The 25,242-nt window shown below is 46.0% G+C and overlaps 1 protein-coding gene across 7 annotated transcripts in view; it reads right to left on the minus strand.

Moving 5' to 3' along the window:
* elmo1 (engulfment and cell motility 1 (ced-12 homolog, C. elegans)) overlaps nucleotides 1-25,242 on the minus strand; it is a 118,726-nt gene that overhangs the window by 53,062 nt on the left and 40,422 nt on the right. For 5 of the 7 annotated variants that reach the window (XM_035429119.1, XM_035429115.1, XM_035429116.1 and 2 more), the window contains 8 exons: nucleotides 24,905-25,056; nucleotides 24,533-24,611; nucleotides 21,817-21,858; nucleotides 21,380-21,430; nucleotides 20,034-20,156; nucleotides 19,329-19,457; nucleotides 13,837-13,941; nucleotides 10,128-10,236 (listed from right to left, as the gene is read on the minus strand). In XM_035429119.1, coding sequence (XP_035285010.1) covers nucleotides 10,128-10,236; nucleotides 13,837-13,941; nucleotides 19,329-19,457; nucleotides 20,034-20,156; nucleotides 21,380-21,430; nucleotides 21,817-21,858; nucleotides 24,533-24,611; nucleotides 24,905-25,056 — 790 coding nt within the window. The remainder of the gene's footprint in view (nucleotides 1-10,127; nucleotides 10,237-13,836; nucleotides 13,942-19,328; nucleotides 19,458-20,033; nucleotides 20,157-21,379; nucleotides 21,431-21,816; nucleotides 21,859-24,532; nucleotides 24,612-24,904; nucleotides 25,057-25,242) is intronic. The other 2 variants (XM_035429121.1, XM_035429120.1) reach the window with 1 other exon arrangement.

The following is a 25,242-nucleotide window of genomic DNA, read 5'->3' on the forward strand; positions in this document are numbered from 1 at the left end:
GAGTTTTTCTTGGTCCACTAAAAATTCAGTTAATTAATGTTGAGCCATTTTTCGATAACACTGTCAAGCTGCCATAATGTATAACTTGCTTTGTGCTTCGTTCAGCCTGGCTTCATTCTCACATGTGAAGGAGTAGTCACGCCACCAAGCTGAAGTGGAAACATGCTTGATGACGAGATCTATACGGAACATTTTCTCAACCATTTTCCAAAACCTTCATCTGAAAGTTTAGCTCTCAGGTTTCTGTGAGGGGAGAGGGGGTGAAATGTTGCCACTGGGGACTCTAACACTTAATGACAAGTGTTGCCAAGTGCCAAATATCAAGAGAAAATAGTCCCCAGGATGCCCTCCAAAAGTCCTACTCTACTGCTAGAAGTCATTAGTGGTAATACTGTGAGGTTTTAAGAGAGTAACTAAGCTACATAGATAAGAATAATTTCATACTTGCATTTTTGGCCTTTCTGGACAAACACATTAATGGTAAGTGATTTACTCAGAATAAATTGAATAACTAATGTCAAAGGGATCTGAAAGCATAAACATCATTTAGTAGCCATAAAAGTCCCTTGATGGTGTCACAAAACTGCAAAGGTGTCTTAACATTTCCTGGCAACTGAAAATGCAGAACATGTCCCATCAGGGACATATACATGTAACAACTGCATTAGCATGTCCCCGTGAGAAGCAAGGCACCCACAGACTGCCTGTCAGTGAGATACCCGTCCCACTTGTAGCATGCATGCCGTGTGGCCTGGGGCTCAGAGAACAGTCAGTGGCTCGCGCAGCGGATCCATTTGCAGTATTAGATTTTTATCATGTACATGATACGCCATTACTGTGCTCTATTTGGAGAGTTAACACCTTTCAATTGGAAGGTGTTCCATTCTGCATTATTATGTAATGTCCTCAGCACCTCAAGTTTATCACCAACACACTGTTGGTGGCTTGTATTGCTGTACAAGCAGCTTTACAAGCAGACACTTCAGTATTTTTAGTCTTTTTTTTCTTTCTTTTTTTTTTCGCTTTAGAACATGAAACCCCAAATGCTCCTATAAGCCAGGGAGTCTTCAGAAACCTCAGCACCTAAAACATCCTTCATCACCAACAAAAACTGCCGGGAGCACTAAAACACAAACAAAACTGAGAAACAAAAACCCTGAAAGTGAAATATCATTTTAGTCTACAAGACAATCCACCTAGCTTTACTTTTTATTCTATAGTAGCTTAAAAAACATAACATAAAAGAAAGAGACATCCCTGCAACAAGGACTGCCTCTGAAAGAGTTTTCAGTTCTTTTGGTCATATTTAACCGCCCTTTTGTCCAAGCTTGAACACCAGAAAAACTGAATGTTGGTCTTCATCTTAAAGCACTGCTCATTTGACAGTTCAGTTTTTAAATACTGAGAGTACATACCCATGTGAAAAAACAGTATGCCGAAGTACACTATTTTATATTTCAGAACACTTGAAGCACTGTATAATTAACCCTGCGTTCACACAGCGAGCAACTCGGTTGATGGGTCGCTCAAGAGTACTAGGCTGAGGGACGGACAAGGGCTTCCTGTTGTATCCTCTAAGTGGTTTTGTACAGCTACACATTTTTGAAGAAAAAAAAAAACCGCATTGCACAATGTATCAAAGACATATATTTGCCATACATCCTATAATTTAGTTTCTATAGTTATGTCATGACACTGATAATTACTATTTGTTACTGCTATCTCCTTAGCCAGCTAGCAATATATCTCTCGATCTCTGTCACTAGCTAGCTAGCAAGGGATCTCTAATCTATCTCTCTCAATAGCAAACGTTATCTAGCTAGCTAGTGAGAGAGACAGATAGATCGCTAGCAATAGCCAGCTCTCTAGTGGTGTATAAAACGCAACGTGTTTGGGTACAAGCCACTTATTTGTATTACACTCTGCTGCCTATCTTTTAAAATTTTTTAAAGATATTGCAATGAGTGAAGCCGGGCAAAATGATTATTCACAAAATTTGGCATCATATCGGCAGGAGAAATAGATAGCTCAAAAGTCTGCTTAGCTGTTGACGAGCAATGCCCACGAAAAGACAAACCGTGGGCAACATTTTTCAGTTGGCCAGTTGCTTGGGTTGCTGGCTATTGCTCAGCTTCATAGAGAGTGAATAGACTTCCGGCAGATGGTAAACCAAATTGCTTGTGAACGGGGGTAATTAAGTTCATATAATTATGTGTCACGTATTTTTCAATATGGACATGTACATTGATTTAGAGATATAAATGTGATGACTGCTTAGGGTCTAACATATGCATAAATATGTAAAGCAATGCACAGATGTAAACTTGTATATCCAAGTTACTGAAGTCATACTATGCAGGATTTCTTTCCTTGCTTCACTCCTGTGTTTACAATCAAAAATTCCTCCTCCATTCTCAACCCCACCTATACCTCCAAGATGATGAAGCTACCGCATCAACAAAACAGCTAGATATTTTGCTCTGGCTAGTAATGTCAGTAGCTTTATAACACCGTACTGCAGACTGTTGGGATCACATATCTTTAAAAAATACAGCAATACTGCATTCATACCCGTCAGGCAGTCACAAGTATGCCAAAATGCTCGACTGACATATGCAAAAGCAAAAACTGTCACTTTGCTGTCATATGGCTGCCACCCCCTTCAACAGATTGGGGAAGTAGCCTAGCAGAACTCCAGGCTGTGCCCTACCAGCCAAACCCTGTGGCAACAAAGACACACGAGCACACCTTCACCTAAGATAGGAATTCAGTAAAAAATGCAATGTGCCTCTCCGACAGAGGATATTGGTCTGTAGTAGTCAAACTGCAGTCATCTCTGGAGAAAAAGACCTAACTTATACAGGATAGTAGGACTTCCTGACTGGTTCACTCCCCTATTACCTAGCTAATGATAGCCAGCTAGCCTATATGAGTTGAGAGAAGTGGACTGGAATCTTATTCTCCAGCCTTAAGTTGTTACTTTGTAAAATATTGGACCCACAACAAATTCACAGGCCATGGGCAGCCAGCAAATGTTGGCAAACCTAACTGACTTTAGTTAGCAAATAACTTCAGCTTCCCAACCGAAACACTGACCAGTCACTTTAGAATAACAAAGACATTAGAAACATTAGAATAACAAATACAGGCAGACAAGCAAGGACTTGACAGAAGAACACACAGACACAGATTGCTAGTGCATCATAGTAATGACTGAGCATGGTTGTTTTACTATATTTTCAACGTGAAAATCCTGCATAGTATGCCTTTATATATAAACTTGAAAAGAATCATACAATAAACGAAATAAGTTATACACTTTGTGTGGCACCTAAAATATCCTAAAATGTATGCAAAAACAAAAATTAAAAAATAAAGATATCACACTATTTATTGAAAATCATGATACTGGCCTCACACCAGTATCAAGATTCTCATACCTTGAAATCTCATCCCACCCCTACCATGAACATCTACTGGCAAATACAGTATAAAGAATGAATAAAAATATTTTGTAGGGGGAAAAATGATTCCTTTCAAAAATAATTTAGAAAAATGAATACATATAAAACAAAGTGCACAGGTGTTGAATTCAGCAATTATACTAAAATATGTTTGTAAGCGCAAATAGTATTCTGGGCGGGAAAAGCTCTACTCAAACCCAGTGGTATTTATGCAGAACCAGTCCCCCACGTTTGTAACCCTCTCAAAAGACGCATTTTATTTTTTAATGCCCAACTGCAGCGTGGCTGCCTCTCTGAGTTTGTTTAATTAAATTTTGGTGCCTGAGTGGCTAAGTGTGCCTCCTAAATGATTTAGAGAGGAGTACTGCAGTGCATAGCATTATCAACCCTCCAATCTATTTTCCACGGCCATTTCTCTAATAACTTTTATTTGAAAATGCATAACTCCAGTTTTCATCTCTCGGGTCTTCTGTGCGGACGGTTCAAGACTCGGCCTGTTCTTATTCTAAAAATATTCTCTTAAAGAGTTAAGACAGGAGGGTGAGTTAACAGGAGGCTGATATTTTTAAGTCTTGCATATCATTAATTCATATTTAACCAAGTGTGATACTGCTGCAGATGGTTCCGCTTTTTTTTTCTTTTTTGTTCTAATAAATTTTCGTCTCTTGAGGCGAATTAACAGGAAGCACAGAGATGGCGCTCCCCGTTTTCCTGCAAAACAGACATGAAAATACCGACCCCATAAACCAACAGCTGAAAAGTTGAGCTGTTTTACGCTGGGAGAAGTTAAGCAGTTAAGTGCATCTGGATGCAGCAGTGATCCAAACCCAAGGGCACAGCAGTTCTGACACAGTTAAATTGGTCATTCAGGTGCGAGGTCTATGAATCACTGGTAGGCACACCGGACCGGGGTGCTCTTTAAGGCTCTTAAATGGGCAAAATTACAATTGACTTTTGTTCTTTACGGCGAGAGCACTCGATATTCCCGCTTGGGAACTACGCAGGTTGATCAATCTCCAGGAAACCAGTATTGAGGGCAGCTAAATGAAGCGCAACACAGTGCAGCGCTTCGAGCATATGCTTTGAGCATATGCGATAAAGCAAAGGAGATCTCAGCTGCCATTGGGGGAGGAATCGCACGGGCACAGTCTGCAAAGCAGGGAGCGGAAAACAGCGCAGGCACAGGAAGGCCCGTTACGAAACCGCACGCCCTCTTTGAAGATAAGCCGCCCTGCGGTGAATTCTGGGAGCGTAGCTTATCGATGTGCGCGGCTCGTGCTGAATGGCCACTCGCGGGCGTATCGGTCTGCCTCAGAGCGTCCCTCAGAAGGGTTTCCGGAACGATCAAAGGCCCGCTGGTTGGTGCGCGATCTGGGCCCTGCGCAGGCCAGGCGCTCTCGCCCTGCTCTGTGCGATAGAGCGCATTGCTTCCAGTAAGAGCGAGCCTTCCCTTCAAACCCCCGCTCAGCAGAGCCTCCTGTACACATGCAGCAGAGCCCGTCGCGGTCCTCACAGATCTGGGCCGCACAGGCGCGTTGCGCACGTCGTCCGTAAATCCCTGTTTTAATGCGGCAAGAGCCCCGCAGCGCTTAAGGAAAGCGCGAAGCGCCATTGGTTGTCGTGGGCACCCTGGCCCCATTCGGTGCCCAATGGTGCCAGACCGAGCCGGCTGTGCCACCACGCAGGCCAGGAGCGACAGCCGAATATTTACTGCCAAAATGGCCGACCAGAAGGCAATTGGACATCACACGTGTACCCAATTTGCACTTAGCATTGCACCAACCCCAGAGAGAAAGCCTGAACCGTGAAGGGAAAATTGAGTCCCAAAGACTGCATTAATAATTCATAATCAGAGATGCATCTGCTCTGCACATTTCCGCTTTTTCATTTCTATACCGTCAGCATGCAGCTTACAGCATTTGTTCAAATGTGGTGGCGTCTGCTATAATGAACATAACAGTAACATTTTCCTCATGTGAACATCAAGCCGTTTTTCTTTTTGGTGTTCTAGAAAGCTCCGCTTGTGACTAAATGTTGGCTCTTCTGAGAAACCCGTGCCTCTCCATCAGCAGCTACTTCCCCAGCACATAGCTACACTGCAGACCACTGTCCACCATCTATGTTAAACCTGGGATTTGAACCATCGATTGTACTTCTTGGTTCTGTTACGGTTATTTTCGCGGTCTTGCATTATGTACTGTCAGCTGTGCTGCCACTTCAAAGACTTCAAAGTGTTCAAGTGTTTCTCATACAACAGCACCCATAAATTGGGTCAACCATTTTTTCCACAAGGCACGAGATCCACAGGCACTTTCAATATCCGTGTGCCATCCCTATATTACTGGATAAGCACAGTCACCTGGCCAATCATAGAATGTAATTATTTGCGACCGTCGTAGAATCAAAAAAAATAATTTACAATGAAATATCAACAGTGTTCTTTTTGTACGGAGACCAACAGCAGCGGGAATCGGGGGGAGAACAAGGCAGCTCTCAGAGACGGATAACAGTAATCTACATATCTGACCGCTGACGCACAAAGAAACCATAAGGGAAGTGGTTGAGTCTGCTGATCGCATGTCTGAGGTCACAGATGAGTCAACAGAAGGGCACAGTTATGTTTTGCGCATTTGAATCGTTTTGCCAGGAAGATCAGTCGCATGGGATTCAAAGCAGTCGTACGCGCGGCGTACCTTGCTTCTGCGAAATCGCTGCTCAGGTGCAGATGGCATCGGAAGTGCCTGTTGGACTTTGAGGTGGATCTCAACGATGTGACAGCGTTCATTTCAGATAACGCGAGGAACATGCTGAGAGCACAGCAGGAAACCCTCAAAGGCTTCACGCCAAATGCATTCCATCCATCTGGCAGCGCCCGCGTCCTGGTGCTGGCGCGTGGCGTTCGGCCAAGCGACTTTCCCGAAGCTGACAAACTTGCGGGAGTTTTTTAGGCGTTGTTCAAACAGAGTTACAGCAGCACGGTGTTCCTAAGGAAAGCACTAATGGAGCAAGGTTCAGGCCTACCAATAAAGCCCCCATCTGAAACCCATGCAAGACAAGATGGGATGGTGGGTATTCTGCCGTGTGTTAGCATTCCCAGGGCTTCAGGTTATAGGTTTGTGGACCTGGAGATGGACATCTCACCAGCTAGTGCTGGGCTGGCACAGCGCAGGGTTTTGAGGCACAGCTCTTGGGACATGACAAAACCTTGTGGAAAAGATCCACTGTTTTGAGTGCAGAGAAATCGCAACATGCATGGAACGCATACGATATGATGCGACCACTAAAACACAGAGTCCTAACATTGGCTCAGTAGATGAACAGTGCAGCAAAAACAACAAGTAGCCAATGAGTCGAACTATTCGGAGTAGCCGCGGAGAAACTGACAACATACTGCAACCCCGTTGCACTCCAACAGAAACACATTTCTTTCAACCAGCGCACAAACTCTTTGAGGCAGTTAGGGGTTTTCGATCCCAAGCAAGCCTGCACACTTGACTCGACAAAACTCCCTCTGGACTCGATTCAAGGACTTGACAAGAACTGTTCTTCCGAACTTGTCAATTACACACTGTCTGCGCAAGAAAAGTGCGCTGCGACTGCACTGGGGGAGCTCTGGGAGACAGACGAGAAAATCTTTACAATTACCGCGCCGAAAGCAAGAAGATACTTGTCTGTTCCAATTCCTTGGTGCAGAAAGACGAGTCCAGCTTACACCAAGCACCGTCAAGCAACAACAGAGGAAACCAATCTGACCGTAATTAAATTTAATCACCAAATTTAAATTTAGTAATCTGTTTTAATCCATTTCATTTTTTCCACCCTCACCAGCTCCAAACCCTTGCAGTATTGTGAATAGCCCTCTTCACTTTCAGTGCAGGTAAATAAACTCTAATTAAATGTACAGAACACTTCCCACAGATAAAAAATGGTATGTCATTACACTATAAATATACGCGGTTTCCATAAGCATACTGAAGGCAGCATGGGACAGTGTGGAAACATTTCTGGCAATCTTTTTTGCAGTGCCAATTGACTTATCATACTGAAGAGTGAAAAGGATGAACGTGGAGGTTTAATGTCATAATTGTCTAACATATGCAAAATAATGCACTCCTGACCTCTTGCTGAAGGACAACTGAAATGCAGGTGAGAAAACATGCCCATAAATACAGAAGATTTTCAGAAGCCACATTTGCAATAATTACATCCAGCCCCATCCTAGTGATGTCCGTCAATTTGTTGATCCGGTAGCTTTCCACCCACTACTATACACACACAATCTGTGCCTGAACTGTATTTATGTGGGGAAATGACTACATTATACAATATTCATATTCTTGCCATCAACCCATTTCAACAGGAATAATGTCAACATTTTACATGATATCAGACATTATACCCAAAATCCCAAGCCCCCACACCAGCATGAACCTTCATGGGCCTTCCTTCATGTGCCATTATAGTGCTGACCAATCCAACTCATGGGCTTTCCCGCAGCCCCGTTTCATGGTGCAGATATGATTCCAGTGTCAACAGACCTTTCCGGCAACCCAGCTTCATGGCATGGATACGATTCACTCCAACCCCTAACAAAGCACTCCTTATTCAACAGCTGGAGGTCTCATTGAGCTGCTAATTAGTAGAATCAGGTGGGCTAAATTAGGGTTGAGATGAAAACCTACAGGAAGGCAGATCTCCCGGTACGGGGTTGGGAAGGACTGCGTTCAGACTTTCCAGCAGGCTACTGTCCGCTCTCCCAGACAGCACAAGCTCTTCTTCATCTTCGGAGGACTCTTCGGAGGACAGGCGCACGCGTCCGAGAGGCACGTGGCGACGGAGCGGGTGGGGGTCCCGCCCCCAAGCACGTCCTCCTGCCCGCAAGGACCTTTCAGCTGCCAGTAAAACTACCAGCCCATATGATCTGCATAATATTATTCAATTTTCAATTACCACTTCCTCCTCTTCGGCTGGGGGGAGGGGGTGTGCTAACCGAAGCACAGCTCTGACCAGGCAATAACCAAAGCGCTGTAAATTTGCAGGCTGAGTCTGAAGGTTACCCAATTTGCACCAGCAGCCTGTGCACAACTTTTTTTTATTTTTTTAAACCAATGATACAAAGTTGCATTTAAAAAGTAAAATAACTCCTGTCAGAGGATGAATAAGCCCGCAGTAGCATATTAAACCAGAAGGGTGTGGAAAATGTATTAAATGAAGTGTGAATGTGTCAACTGAAATGAATTAACTGAAGCGCACAAATACCTTCAAGCACGCATGCGAGCCGTAAGATCCAGGAAACCAAGAGATGCAACTGCGAGAAGTTGGAATACACAGATATTTTCCTTCTTGAATCTAAACTTTAAAAAGCCTACTTATTTGACTTTCTCAAAAGCTCAGACTAGAAAAGCAGAGAACCAACACTACAATTGTAGTCCTTCCTGAATGCCGGCTCAATATTTCTTACACATTCACAACCGTAGTAATCCTAAGAACATAAAGCCTCAGCAACGAATATAGTGAACTAATGAATACAGTAAACTCTGCAGTTTCCTGCGTTCAGCTCCTGAGGTTAGAGAGGGACCCGGTCCTAACGGGTCCCTGGAGGCACATTACAGTGGTCAGGGGCCCCAGAAGGCTTAGCGTTACAACAGGGAGGTCCTACAACCTCCCAAACGCTCCTTCACACACTGACCCATACCAACGCACACAGTTACTATTCTGTCCTTCCATTGCACGATTCTCTATAAATCTTTAATGTGGAGAGTGCACAGTGGCATTACTGAATGTAGAAAATGGTCACTACACTACCTCAAGGTCACTACAGAACTATGCAATGAGGAATATTTAAAGTGAAGGCTCAAAAGGGCACTTCATCTCTGGGTTAAATCTAGAAGGTCATCTGATTCAGGCTACATCGATGAGACACTTCCAGAGGCCCTCTTCAGGCTAACGCCAGTAAACACTACCCTCAAAATCAAGTCCTCGTCCTCAGAATCAGTCATCTGACTGCTCGCAGCAGTGAGGCCTTCTTTCTGATCATTAACTTCTAATTAAAGACCAAATTAAACGCTGAAAGCATTATTGTCCATTCTTAGGTATCAAACTCATCCACATAGCTTTTTTAATACACAGTCTGGCTGGAAACTAGAGAGAGGGAACAAGGCCATGCTGGCACACAGCTTGTTTCATCTTTAATTTAGAACACATAAATGCAAGCGCGGGTATTACATTCCCTTACTCAAACAACACTGTGTTTGTGGTTTTTGGAGGACTTCATTTGTTGCCGAAGCTAAGGGGAAAGGCATGCTGTCATTAAGACTACGCAGAATGAGAGCAATTTATCTTTGTTCGCTAGGATAAATTCTGACACTTCTGCTAACATACCTGTGGGACCTTTGACAGTGCCACACAATCCCTGGCTTCAGCTCTTTGTTTTCATCCATTTGTCCAACATCTCTTTCAAAGCTTGCCTCATTTGCTGGGGAAAAAACCCCATGACTGTCCACATGTAAAGGCACAGCGCTCTCCTTCAGGGCTTGAGCCTGCTGGTGCTACAGCGCTAATTCAGCTAGTTGGCGGGACACAGGCTGAACTATCCCACATGGCCGAGGCGGCGGCGGCGACCCCGTTCCCCCCCCCGCCCCCCGCAGAGACTGTGGTACTTACGCAGCTCTCCCACTTTGAGGATTTCGCAGAGCATCTTGGTCAGCTCGATGCTGCTCCGCCCGAACGGACACTCGTGCTTGTCCTCCCGACTGCTGTTTTCCAGAACCATCTGCAACGTCAAGCGAGAGGGACCGTTATTAGCCAGCTATACCCACCCTGTCCACCAAAAATGGACTACGAGGCTTCGACTGCTTTCTCCTGGAGCATCATGGTACTACTGTTAACTAGGGGAGCCGACTGCTTATGTGTGGTCAGTCAGTGACCTTGTGGCTACCTCTCATCGTAATCAAAATCTCCACGGGAACAACTTAAAATATATGTACTGTCTTATATGCATTTCACATATTATGAGATTGCATTACGGCGATATTACATTGCGGGACTTTGATGAAATGGAACCATGTCCTTAGGAACAATGCATTAAAAGCACCCGATTAAAAACGCAATTCAAAGATATTTTAAATCGAGACAGGTGAGGCTAAAACCATACTGAAGCGCTCAACCAGCCACCCCGTGAAGAAACAGGCCGTGTTGCATTGGGAAAGCTTGTCACCCGCACAAACAGAAATCTATGGGGAGATACAGAGGCTAATCACACAAAAGCACTGCACCATGGGCTCTTATAAGAAGCTTTTATTCGGGGTGCAAATCTTCACGGCAGCACAGGGACAAAAAGGAAAAGCAGAAACTCTCTCCGCTCAGTCGAAACACACCGGCGGAGCAATGGCCTCTTAAATGAAAGAGATGGGAAATGCCCAGAGCGGAGCGAGCCTAAGCCAGCATAGTCACAGCCCAAAAACTTAAATACTGTCTGACGTTGTGGGACACCGCAGAGCTCAGAATGATCCGCCTTTACCTGGCCAGTCATAACCCCCCCCCTTGTTGAAAAGCGAGGTACTCAACCCAAAAAATGTAAAATGGCGAAACACATACACATGTAAATACCATGAAATAACAGGTGATCGTCTGTACTTTTGTCTCATATTCATCTATTCATCTCAAATCCAAATGCCTCTAGAATATCACTCATCTCACTCAGTTCCCATACTTTTGGAGGGCACAGCATATGATTATTTAACCACTTTTAATCCAGTATGTTTCCAACATGGGACTTTTTCTTTTGATATGCATTAGTATAGATATAGGTATTTGTAATATTTCTCATGTATCCCTCAGCATAGCCAAGGGCAGTGCATTATGTTCTACTTAACCAGCTTCACAATTATCTCCTTGGATTTTGATCTGAGAAAGGGCCTGAAACAGGAGTCTATCCCTCTCGTCGATTTCCTTAATAAAAATCTTGAAAGCGAGGTCTCATTTATAATTCCCTTAGATCAACCATTTCAGAGACTATGCTTTTCAAAGAAATACACATTGTCCAAGAAAACAAATGATCATAGCTTAAGGACAACGAACAAAGACCAGAGGACGTCTTCTTACAACTGAGCAGCACCAACGTATTACATTATATGGGAATTAGCATTCAAGTTGCGTCGGACAGGCAGTGGCTAGAACTGTTTAGCATATACACGCGGTAATCGTACGCTTTCACCACAGCGATCCGGAGAACGGCGAACGACAGTTAATTCGCTATCAAAATGCGGCGGTATTTGAACGCAAGGAGAGACGTTGACGGCTGGACGGTCAGACCCGGGTACGATCCATCCTGCAGCGGAGGCAGAGCACAGAGGCCAAAGCGCACCTCAGCATTCATCACCTGACCCCGCCGCCCTCATCTCTGCGCACGCCGTGCGACGAGCGCGCCGTTCGTCCGCCCCGACGAGCCTCAAAACCGAGCGCGCGGCTCAGAATGAAATCCAACGCGACCGATTTATGAGAGCCGTCGCTGATTCGCTTTCACGGGAATACTCAGCTTTGATGAGCAGAAGTCATTTGCCGCAGAAAGGATCGCGTGCAACAAAAGAGAAGAGCAATAGCGAGCGTCTGTCCTGACTTTCTCTGAAGAGAGGCACAGACTCAAAAGGTGAAAGAGGAATTGAACCGTTAAAAAGCCGGTCCCGGTGGTTTTGACTTCTGATGCAAACCGTCTCGGAGCCAGGAACGCAATGGATTATTCAGTAAAAAGGAAAAGTAAGCTCGCGATTAAGTTACAAGCGTCGTATAAGTGCAATTACGTTTCAAACGGAGCAAGAGGAAGCAATAAGTGACAAACTGTTTCATTGATCCTCCAGAGCCTAGCGCACTTTAGTACTTTCTGAAATAACTTTGTAAAGCTTGGGAGTCACTGAGACTGAGGAAGGGGCAGAGACAGGCCCAAGTCAATAAGACAGATGACAAGCGTGGCCCAGAGTCACCTTCACCCCCCAGCACAGGGACCGGGAGGGCAGGGACCACGAGAGCAGGGGCCAGGATTAATTATGTAAAAAAATACACTGTATGGCAGTGCCAGCCTTGTTTGGAGGGCACCATGCCAACACTTGCGACTTACACAAGAAATATCAGAACCTCGGGGCTACACGCAAGGAGCTCACTGAGATTCTGCTTAAAGTCTCATTGTGTTCTTGCCAAATTCAAACAAGCACTGTGTCGCTTTGAAAGCGTGAGCTGAGAAGATTTTGCTTTTGCATTCATATAACAGTTTGGTCCAACGGAAGATTGCAACTTGCGACACTACGGAATTTAAGACATTACTTGGCCAAAAGTAAGTGGACACCTGCCATCAAACATCTCGTCCAAAATGATGGGCATTAATATGCAGTTGGTCCACCCTTTGCTGGTATAACAGAACGGGAAGGCTTCATTAGTGTGAGTATTATTGAGGTGGGCACTGATTAGGCGATTAGGCCTGGCTTGCAGTTGGCTTTCCAACTGATCCCAAAAGGTGTTGGATGGGGTTGAGGTCAGGGCTCTGTGCAGGCCAGTCAAGTTCTTCCACAGCGTTATCAGCAAAACCATTTCTTTATGGACCACGCTGTGCGCCAAGGGGAACTGTCATGCTTTAACAGGAAAGGACCATCCCCAAACTGAATCATCTAGAATGTGATTGTGTGCTGTAGCTTTATGATTTACCTTCACTGGAACTAAGGGCCTAGCCCAAACCATGGAAAACAGCCCCAGACCGAGGGGAGTCCAGCTAATTTTGGTCATATGGTGTATATCATACCGGTACTGTGGGAGGTGTGCATGTATTGTGCCCGAATTTACAAGGATATTTTAAAAATATTTTTTAGTAGGACTAATTCCTGAAAATGAAGGCTTGAAATTGTAAAAAGCATGTATAATGTGCAATGCTAATTTCAGCTGTTGTCACTATCAGTCAGGGCAGAAATTTGGCTAGAACAAATGATAGAAAAACTGCTATTTAAAACAATGGTAGTGGTAGCTAATCTTATTAATGCTACTACTTAGTCAAGATAGAAACAATTACTCTTGAAAGCCAGTCATTTATTCTTCTTCAGTATTTTCAAGTCCACACTTGCCACACAACGGAAAGGTCCCAATTAACTGCATTGAATTTTCACAATAATTCATAGTCACGTTTGCTGTGAAATTTTTTGGACAGAAGTGTAAATGGATATAAGCTGGTCATAAATGCAAATGCTGAAAGCATCATAAATTAAAATTAAAATTATTGCTTCAAATTAAAACACAGCGGACCCCAAAACCATAAAAGCTAGAGGGAGGACTTGTGACAGGGAAGTGTGAGCCAGAGGAAGGTTCTGGAAGGTTCCGGTCCCTGCACGCTCACCCGGATGTAGGCGTCCTGGTGGTGCTTGGCGAAGTAGAGCATGTTGTCCAGGGCCAGCATCCCCGGCGGTATCTGCGTGAAGTCCACCGCAGGGTTGACGTGGTTCTGGGAAAGAGACGGATGGGCGAGAACGAGTCAGTATTCCACACACAGAAGGTAGGAAGCATTGCAGCTGCCCTGATCTGAACGTACAAATCACCCACAGCCACCCACAGCTGTCTACAGTCAGGATTCGATGACAGGTCATTTCTTTAGCAGAACTCTCCAGACTATAGCATGTTCAGATACACTGCACGTTAGCCTTAGCAGTCAGTGCTATTCCACAGCAAATATTGCAAGTATTTTATGTCGGGATATTTTGCTTAAATAACATTGTTATTACCGAGGCTAGAACAGCAGCGGCTGAACTGGGACTCGAGCCTAAAAACCATTTAATCGTATTTGCAGATCCATTACCCCTCCCCCCCGTTCGTTCCGCCAAAACCGCTGTGCAGCAGCGCTTCTGTTCTGATCTCTTAATCTGATCGTAAAGAAGTGCGCTTTGTTCCTCCCCCATCTGTCCGACCGCCGTTCACTTTTAATGCCTTATAAAGCGCGTCAGAGCCGCCAACTCCGCGGGGGAGGGCCGATCCCGACCGCCGACGCGCTCGCGCGGTGCGTAGAGCTGCTCGAGGCCAGGAGTAAAATTATCCAGACAAAACTCATCCCACCGTATGGGACTGAAACCCCCCCCCCCCCCAAATAAAAACACCCACACACCCGCACTTCGTTCACTGAATCGCAGGTATTTCGTTCGTTTGAATCGTGTATACGTAGTTATACGGGGTGTCCAATCTTATCCGAAAAGGGTCGGTGTGGGTGCAGGTTTTTGTTCTAGCCCAGCACTGTGACACCTGATTCTACTTATCGCGGTCTTGATTAAAGACCATGATTAGTTAATTAGTTGAATCAGGTCTCGTAGCGCTGGGCTAGAACAAAACCCTGCACCCACACTGGCCCTTTTCTGATAAGACTGGACACCCCTGACATAGTTGCTTTAGGTTGATATGGAACACCAAACCCCTCCAGTGGCCCTGATTTAAAAGCCAAAGACAACTCCACCACGCCAGAGGTACTGAACCAAACAATGTTACATACATCACTTCCACAGCGTGTTATTATCCAGAAATCCCCAGTCTGAAGGACCTCGGGCAGAATGATGGAAGGCCCACAGAGCAAATGTTCACCGAACCGCACTTCTAGCCCTTTTCTCTCTTTACAGAACGCTTTACTATTTACTCGGCAAACGCAGGTGATTTAAGCAGAAATCTGCGGCAGCAATAGTAAATTTGGAAGAGGTAGAGGAGGGGCAGGAGGAGTAGCAGTTGCAGCGTGCTGTAGCAGTATTAGTAGTAGTGCCAGACTAGCATCAGGGCCATAATTTGGGGCAATTTACAGGACGCTAAAAGATAAATGTGAAAAAATACCCATCGCTGCTGTTCGCAGAAATAACAGCCATAAGCGAGTGCTGTATGCAATTTAAGTGCCACAGCGACAGAGCATAAGCCGTAAACACAACAGAATACAATTCCAATCCCTTGTGTCATCAGATTGAAGATATTGGGCCCACATATTGTGTATCAGAGGATGTTGAACGAAGCAAATATTGGCTGCCCAGTTTTCACTGAACTGGCTGTGATACGTAACTGGATTCGTAGACAGACGCGTCCCGTCACATCTCTCCAGCACACAGCAGCCTGCCGCCATTTAAAACCTGGCAGGGGTCCCACCACCGGGGACCCGACCCGATCCGATGGGCCCCGGCGCGGACGGCGGGGGGTAACGGGACGGGACGCACGGCTGATTAGGGACAGCGACGGAGGGCTGGGGAGCGGACCGTCTCTGCCGACAGATTCGCCTCAGCCCCCCGTCCCGCAGAGAGGGAGAAAAATAAAAAAAACAGGATCGCCCCAGACAGCTTATCAAAGTCGGGGGCTGTGCGACCAGGAGCCCGGAGGACTCGAGGAGAGGGGGAAACGGAAGGCTAGTTTCCACACGGCCTCCACAATCTCCACCCGTCCGGCACCTCCAGAGAGAGGGGGGAAAAGAACACTGAGAGCGCTGAGAACTTTCCCGCATTCTCACAACACCCGCCGGGCACAGGAGGAAAAAAAAGAAATAAATAAGAATGTCTTCAGCCTATCTGTCTTCTTCAGAGAATTCAATATTTACAGCATTCCCCTGTTATGACACTGTGAGATCTGCTGTTCAGAGACCCCCATTATAGAGGTCTAATAATATGGAAAACAGTATGTGGGCTGGAAACATTATCATGTGACACAGGAATTGCATGTTGCCTTACATTATTTATATGCTTAGCAGACTTCATTACCCGGTAATGGATGAAAACCTTGGGTCAAGTTGTCTGCATTGCCTAATTACGCAGACGGATGTTTGCCGTAAAAACCATAATTCAGGCGCCTCGTCTCCAGGGGGCAACAGGGGAGCTCCACCTGGGGTTTCGCCCTCCAGCCCCGCGGTCACGTTCGTCTTCCCATCCCCCCCCCCGCCCCGCGCGCGTCACGACAGCCGCCGCTGTAATGAGGAAGGGCTGGATCTCGGGGGGGGGGAGACCGGGAAACAGGGGGTCTCGCCGAAAAGACAAACTGCCCCCCTGGAAGCGCCAGGAAGCGGCTCGCAGTTCACAGGAAACGCCAGGGTGGATAATTCGAAGCGGCGTTTCTGCGACACGGCCCAGAGCGCCAAGCAGGGGCGAGATCAACACTTCGGGAGAAATAACCGTACGGTTTTACCGTGACAAGCCACTTAGGAGACCAGAAACACCGAGGTACAGAAACCCCCAGCAACACTAACGTGATGAAAACGAATGTCAAGATAACGCAATATAAACGCCATCCGAGATAAATGTATTTGCACGCACCGAAACGCAATGTTACAAAACACAACGATCTCCCTTGTAGAACAAAAAAAATATTGCCGTTTATGTGCAAATAAAGTGATGAGAACGGTGATGAGTTACAAGGCTGTTGTATTTTTTATTTCCGGGGATGCACCTGCGGCACGGTTCGAATGTGCAGAAAGACTCTGTGTTATATTGAGCTCTGTGAACCCACAGAGCTCGCTGGGCTGGCTCTACAGTAAATTAGCCTCGTGGCTCTCCTGTGCGGTGGTTTCAACAGATACGGACGCCGAGCGACGCTTCTTCTCTTTGACGAGCATCGCGTACAAATCTTCACCCGCGGCCTCCGTCTCCTGAATAAACACCCGAACGATAAATAAACACCCTGTCTAATTCAACCGATCTGACGGACGAAACAAAAAAATAAAGAAAAAAAAATATATATTTTTTTGTACTTCAACAGCAAGGAACCGTGAGACTCGAGCGCGCTTCCTGCGTGCTTAACTAAAAGGGGGCTGCTCGGCAAAGGAGAGACAGCCGCGGAGCTGCGCGAGTGTGATGTTTGCGAGAGATTACGCTCCTTGTTTTATCAAAGCGGCCGCCCACGCCGGACGCCCCGCTGTACCCGCATTCTGCAGGAGTCTGCTTCGCTCCCGTTCCCAGTCGTCTGGACTCCATGCTGTGCGCTCCAGCGGCACCGTTACCAGAAATGACTGCTTCTGACACTAAACAATGCCACAAAAAGCTTTACCGCAAACTTGCCGCGCTAGCGTTCTCGTGCCAGAAGCGTATATTCATGCTGGCGAATCGTAATCGTCTGGATTTAGCAACCTCATTTCTGGAAAGCAGACAATATTTTTGCTTCCACGGCCGATTCAGAAAGTTTAATATTCTTTCAAATGTGCTCCAGTAATGAAAATTCATAGTAGAAGATGAAAGAGAGATATATTTTCCAATTCATACAACTCCAGTTTCATAATAGCAAGCTAATGATTGGACACAGATAAAAGGATAATCCCACTGGCATTTCTAATAATACGGCCCCTAGAATACAATAAACCCAGTATGAAACCGTTATATGTTAATTTAGGATGATTGCACTCGTATGAAAACCAAAATAGAAATGCCTTATCACGTGAGAGTTCGCGTCTGTATGCATTTATGCTTTTGCGAGCCCTGATACCACATTTAAATGTGATTACATTACATTTACACAACCTCATAACCAACATTCCTGGTCTCCTGGTGTATTTTTTTTACCATAAAGAAAGACCAGAGATGCAAAACAGAGCTACAAAAAGGCTTCACACTGAGGCTAGTGGACAGGGACAGATGTACTTGTATATATATAAAAAAAATGAAACCCACAAACAAACCTTCTGGGAACATTATAAGTAACCTTAACACCCTGACCCTTGCCCAGACAGAAATGCTCCTCCGTTACTGGTTATGGAGCAAGCACAGCCTCTGTAGTGTGTCCTTCGGCAATTTGTCTCCGTATTGTAAGATACAGTATGTCACTTGCAATAGGGAAAAATGGTGGAATTTCCTTCCAAGGACCTTGTGGAGTTCAAATGGAATCAAAACTTGAATTAGATTAGCTGACATGCCATCTGTCCTGTGATTTTTGATTTTTTTAATTCTAAATTGTCAATTGCAGGTTGATAATTGATTGCTTGTTCTTACATGATAATGTTGGTGAAAATAATGCAATTCAGTGTCAATTCAGAGAAATGGACACTTTGTGATGTGAAGATAAGCAGCAAGGCAGGATAAACTTCTCTGCCTCAGTCTGTAAGGCTCAAATATTCAATGCATTGTGCTAAAATACAAATGCATTTACAATGTTACAGGCCTGAGCAATAACAATAGCAATAACACTCAGTTCCCAAATAAATATGTTAAGTAATAAAAAATAAGTTCACAACTTGTAAAACTGTAGGAATGACCAACAAAACAAAAATGTCTAAATTATGAGTTAAATTAGTTAAATTTCAAATGTACCATTTGAAATAGCAGATGAAATCCCTACTCATTAATGAATTAGAAAATGATTGCTGACACAGTCAGTTGCAAAAATAACAAAGGCAAAACATAGAAAAATAAAAAAATATTAGAAACAGAAAATAATTTCCCTTCATTAAATTAACCTGCACAGTACAATACAGTAACTGCACATTCAGTACTAAGCAGGTTGTTGAAACTGTTACTGGCAGTTTGAGTGATGGACAAATTACTTTACATGGAATTTTGAAACACGCAACACCGTTTCCATAGAATTGCTTGCTATTCTATGACAAATTTGCTCTGCAAACCTGAAGTAAATTGCATCCCTGCGTAAGCGAGACCAGTGCTCTGCTGCCCTCTAGTCAACTCGGAGAAGATCCCATCACCGGAGCCCAGGCTGTCTGCACAGGCGGGTTTTATCACACGCCATGCAGCACTTCTGCAGAAAGCCTCCTCCAGAACTTTACCCAAGAGCCTACCGTAGACCGCATCTGAGTTTACTCCAGAACATGCTACAGAACCCAGCCCCATAACCACATGCAATACGACCCAGGAAACAAATAATAAAAATAAAACAGGGGCTCACTATGAATCCAAGCTTTTTGTAGTCCCTGGTGTACATGGACTTCCTCTTCTCCATGCTGCCGCTGTTGTTTGGTTCGCATTCGACGTCAAACGCGATCCTGCGCAGTTCGAATATGATGTCCCTCTGGGCCTGGGGATAGGGAGGGGCGGAAAAGATTGGCAATAGTCGATTTTTTTTTTTGGGGGGAAAAAATGACATGGGTCAACTGCATATTTCTCTGAGCACTGATGATTCTACAGTCCTGGGGCCTCGTTGGACACAGACGGCTTGATGAGAAATGCTTAAGTTAAATGCTTTACGCACATTTCTTTTTAGTGGGCATCGTTCAAACGGTTTATACGTTAAGACTATTTTGAGTGGGTCGCACCGTAACTTCCCGCTATAAAAGCAATATGCAGTGAAGGAAAGAATAAAATCATATCATTACGTTATTTTAGTATATGATATTACTCACAATTTTATAAAGCGGTACCAATCAATCAAGATCTCAAACATGAAATTAGAACACAAAAGCACAGTTCCCTTAGCAACAGAAGTAAATTATAATAAAATGCTCCTCGTCCTTTCCCCAGTTATCCCTATGCCTCAGACAAATCTATTCATCTAGTCACTGTGCTCACAGACAGACAAACAGGAAGTGGCCGGATGGCCTCCACTCCCCCTACTGGTGGGAGTGGTGAACAACCGGCCCGGACAGCACAGTACCTGATCCTGGGGGTCCATCTTGGTCATCATGCGGTCCTCCAGCAGGTTAAAGGTCAACACCTGCAGCACGTACAGCTGATGGGCCATCTCATCGTTAATGGCCCTGGTGCTCCGGATGACGTTCTGCAGGGGAGAACCTGATTGGCTCGTTTTACAGTTCGACGCACCGCGAAAATCTCATCCCACTCGGAACTCTACTACCATCTCCAATGCAGTTTGATAAGAAATAACCCACAGTGCCCAAACGACAGGCAGTTTCCAGAGATAGCGTTTGAGTAAGACTAGGGCAATGGTGCCAAATGCCTCTCAAAAACTCCCGAAATATAGTATCGGTGCGTTACTTAGAATAACCCTGCTCGGTTGTGATATTAGTAAGTGCGCATATCTTTGAATTAGCTTTGAATAACTGCATTTCTGAATGATCCATCTGGCAAAGGAACAAATCTGAAATGAAATCCAGGCTACCACAAGCACTGTAGTAAAAATACTCAAGCTGGATGTAATTTAGTATGAACATGGAGGATAAAGAGAGAGATTGTATATCCGTTTTTTCAAGCAGCTGCTCTATGGCTATGGGCAATACTCAGCAAAGGCATCCAGCTCATGAGGCGGTACTGAATCATAACCAGGCGAAAGCACAGTTGCTCCGTATTTCGGTTTGGAAGCCTGCACCCATAATATCTACCAAACCACTGAACATCAGGCTTCTATTTCTGGCTGTCATTCCCCCCCGACAGCAGTTCCCCATGTAATTCAAGACCAGCCAGGTTTTCCTGCTTGTAGTCCTTATCCCTAAATCATTTTCTTTCAATACGTATCATTTGACAACCGTCCTGCATATGGCAACTACACGGAACAAAGAACTGTTATGCTATATTGCTTGACATGTGAATCAGTAATGGGAATTAAGTGTGTTAAAAAGCACATACTGCCATATACAAAGGTCATTTCTTGGGATCCATGCTGTTTATCCTCAAAACTCACCATAGACAGCTGCAAATCTAGCAGAGTATAACCTCTTTTTTACATTGTTAAAGTGCATGTTTTGATAGCTTTCAATGTTTACTAAGAATAAAGCAATAAAGAGTGTTATGAAAACCTCAGGCTTCCTTGGCTGGTGGCATAAACATCACATAAAAACGAATAATGTGAGGGCCCTCTCTCTCTTTATCACTCTCTTAGTCTCGCTTTCTCTCTCTCTCTCTCATTTATAGATCTCTCCGCCCTGATCAGGCTAGATCTGCTAGATCTCGTGGATCATGTTAATACCCTGCAGTGATCGGTCATGTTCCCGGGAGGTGTTTGAGAGTGACGGGGGCGTGCACTAGTTTCGGGCTCGTACTCACGCTGAGGATGATGGACCGCAGCTCCTTCTGAGCCAGGATGTGGGCCATCTCCTACAGACAGACACACAGACAGACAGACAAACCGATCTGTGCACCAGCTCAGGAACTCAAAAGTACGCACTCGCACAAAAGCGCACGCATGCACACACGCTCAATCGCACACGCAAGCACGCACGCACAGGCATGCGCTCACGAGCACCACGGACGTGACCGCAGACAGTAGCGGGGCGAGCCTTCCATTCTCAAGACTCTATGGTACGACACAGCAACACAACTCAATCGGGGGGGCGGGGGGGGGGGGAGGGGCGGGGACGCATCCACAGAGGGAAATCATAACGGTAAAAACGCAGCTCTCTCAGACACGCACAGACACGGCGCAGTTCTGCAGACGCATGGCGCCGTTAGGGAGGAGGGCCCCCTGCCGCCCGGCCACTTACTGTCAGGGGCCAATCGAGGATGCTCACGCGGTTCTGGCCCGGCTACCGCACAGTGCAGCGGGGGGGGGGGAGAGAGTGAGGAGAAGCCCACCGTTAGTAGCGTTCCTCCCGGCCCGAACACCGACGGAACAAGAGAGGTGCGGAGCGCGGGAAAAAGCAGCAGATCTTTAGAGGGCACCAGCGCCATTCCCGCAGACGCGCTTCCCCGGACGCTCGTGCAAGGGAAAGTCTGTTACATCAGCACTGCGTTGTACCGCTGCCACAGAGCTGAGGCACAAAGGGAGGTCTGTTCCTTTAATGGATAACAGCAGTACTGCAATAAATAAAAAATTTTCTAGCCTGATAAATTATAAGAGCAAACAATGTTTACATAAATTTAATGTACAGAAACCATACATATCTCTGATGCGGTCATATTACGCAATAATGGGTGCAGAATATGGATTTCACATTGGGAGCATCCATCGATACTTAAATCAACACTTAAAGTTTCAATACTTAAAATTGCCTTAAACCTAAAAGCTGGGGAATGGTGAAGGTCTCCTGTAGGGGCTTCTAGCCTCTGTAGAATAAAATGAATGGAATTCATGCCTCCTTTTCCCATTTTGCATTTTAGTTGTGTGATGTAATAAATGTAAATGCACTGCCAATTTAAATGTATTTGTACCCTTGTAATTTCAAATAACTGACGGTAAAAGTAATTGCAGCGTGATGTAACTCATGCAAATGCTACTTTATAATTACAATCTAGTGTAATTCTGTAAAGTACTGTTAATGTTGATTATTATAGTATAGTTGTACTGTATTAGTAAGCAAATGTTGCAGGGGACCCGCTGGCCAATGGGATCTCAGAGTGATCAGCCCTTGGCTTGACTGAGTGCCATGAAACCGCTCATCATTTACTCCTCCGCACGAAGCGTCAGGCCTCCAGAGCTTTCCGGACTGCCGGGAGGGGGCCGCTGTGACGTCATCACGGATGAGAGAAATACACGAGCGGAAGCGCTTGGCTGAGCGACTTTATAGCCCTCATCAGTGGAGCGAGGAGGCTGACAGCCCCATCAGAGAAACGGATTACTCAGCCCTCAGTGGGCGGCGGCTCCGCCCCACGCACAGGCCCGCGATCCTGGCGCAGTTTCTCAATGGGCAGCAGTGTGGTGTGGCGGCTAGAGAACCACTGGGCCCTAGAGCGGCTACAGGGGCCACTGAGCCCTAGAGCGGCTACAGGGGCCACTGTGCCCTAGAGTGAGGTACAGGGGCCACTGTGCCCTAGAGCGGCTACAGGGGCCACTGTGCCCTAGAGTGAGGTACAGGGGCCACTGTGCCCTAGAGCAGCTACAGGGGCCACTGTGCCCTAGAGTGAGGTACAGGGGCCACTGTGCCCTAGAGTGGCTACAGGGGCCACTGTGCCCTAGAGTGGCTACAGGGGCCACTGTGCCCTAGAGTCGCTACAGGGGCCACTGTGCCCTAGAGTGGGGTACAGGGGCCACTGTGTCCTAGAGTGGCTACAGGGGCCACTGTGCCCTAGAGTGGTTACAGGGGCCACTGTGCCCTAGAGTGAGGTTCTGCAATTAGCCTGATTCACTTCAATGAAATATACATAAATATGCAAAATGTTTCCCATGTTTTGTCCCATCTAAAAAAAAAGTAATTTATAGCTTTTGCCACTCGTTCAAGTTAAAGTTTGAATGGGAAGTTGCATAAAGCTACAAAAATTGCTGACCTTTTTGTTTTTTCCATGAGAACTGCATCATTTGGGATTTGGTGCCGGTTCAATTTCAGCCTCTTATTTGAGGACTTAAAAGCAGATTTGTCAGAAGAGGCTTTCATATCTGAAGTATCCAGACCCAGGGAGGACAATGACTGATGCGTCGGGACGAGGCCATTGGGCGAGTGGGATTAAGGCAGTGATGACTCAACCTCTCTCTTAGCATGAGTCAACACTTTCACAGGGCTGCAGTCAGTCAGACAGCATGAGGAAGACTGCTCTTCGCCGCATCCCTATGCATCAGGAGCGGACTGAATTACTAGAGCGCAGAGCGTTTCTGAAGCGCACCGCTTAGTTTCCTCCAGAGCAGGGGAGTCAAACTCAATCCCAAGGGGGACAGCATTCTCCGCGTGCTTTTGCGGTTTCCTTTCAAATCAGCTGTCAATTAAGGCCTTGAGAACAAGCTGTGTGGATTCCTTGGCCAATCAATGGCTTTCATGACACACACGTGCCGAGAACACCCCAAAAACCAGCCGACACTGCCACCCTCCAGGACTGGAGTTTGACACCTGTGCTCGAGAGGGTAACCTACTCAGACAGTCGATGTAAAGTCATTTGTGCTCTGCTACCTTACTGTGACTGTTCACCGACCACAGTCTGATATTTAAATAAGCCCATGAAAGTAATTAGGTGGCAGTTTTTTTTAAAAAGCTAAGAGCACGCAGTTAGAGAGCGAGGGAGCTGGCAAAAGGCTGAGAAACGCTCCCTCCCCCGCACCCACGCGGACGCGCGTGTTCCAGGAGAGCGAGCGAGGAGACCGGAGACGCCGGGCGGCGGGCGGGCGTGCGAAGAGGCAGCCGCGGACCGCTAACGGCTCGGGTTCGGCGGGTTCGGCCCCGTTTAGAGGTCGCGGGGTCGGCCCGCCTCGTCCCGGATTAATCACCGCGTTCGCGGCGCGGCCCGCGCGGCTAACGGCGGCGGGGAGCGTCGGGGGGGGGGGGGGGGGTTTACCTGTCTCTTCTCCTCGGGGGCCTTCAGGAACAAAGCGTTAATGACGGCGATGGTGTACGTCTGAATGTCCTGATCGGTCCTGTCATTCAGAGACAACGGCAGCTTCAGGACAACGGCCCACCACGCGCCAACTGACAACTGAACTCACAATGAAGTATTATCCCTTCAACATCTGAGGAACCTCATTCACAGTCCCAGCTGATATGCTTTTTATACTAATACTCTAATTACTGCAGGCATCATGAAATGAAGAACTCTTTATTTATTTATTATTGTTTTTTAAGTCTTGTCTGAAGTCTGTCCTCACACTGGTTGTGATCTTCAGTCATAGCAGGAGGAAGCTGCTGTATAAATGTGCTATTTCCTCCTCACCCTTGGAGATGCGGTATAAGTTGGCCAATTGTGATCTCTTGCGCCACCTTCTGGTAGAGATCCTGGCTGTTCAACACCATGGATTCCAGAATAGCCAGAGACCTCTGCAGCACAGCTGTGTCCATCGCAGGCTTGTTCACATAGCTCGCAATCTGCAATTGAAGAAATTAAATGAATCGTGTGTGTGCGCGTGTGCGCGCGTGTGTGTGTGTGTGTTTGTGTGTGTACACAAAAAGAAAAAAATGAAACTCTGTCAGATGGAAAACATCAGGCAAGGACAGTCAGGAATGCAGCATTGGACAGAACTGCCTGGGTTGCTACGCTTCCCGCCGCGTTTT

The sequence above is a fragment of the Anguilla anguilla genome, chromosome 8 (assembly GCF_013347855.1).
Source record: "Anguilla anguilla isolate fAngAng1 chromosome 8, fAngAng1.pri, whole genome shotgun sequence".
NCBI classification, from domain to species: domain Eukaryota; kingdom Metazoa; phylum Chordata; class Actinopteri; order Anguilliformes; family Anguillidae; genus Anguilla; species Anguilla anguilla.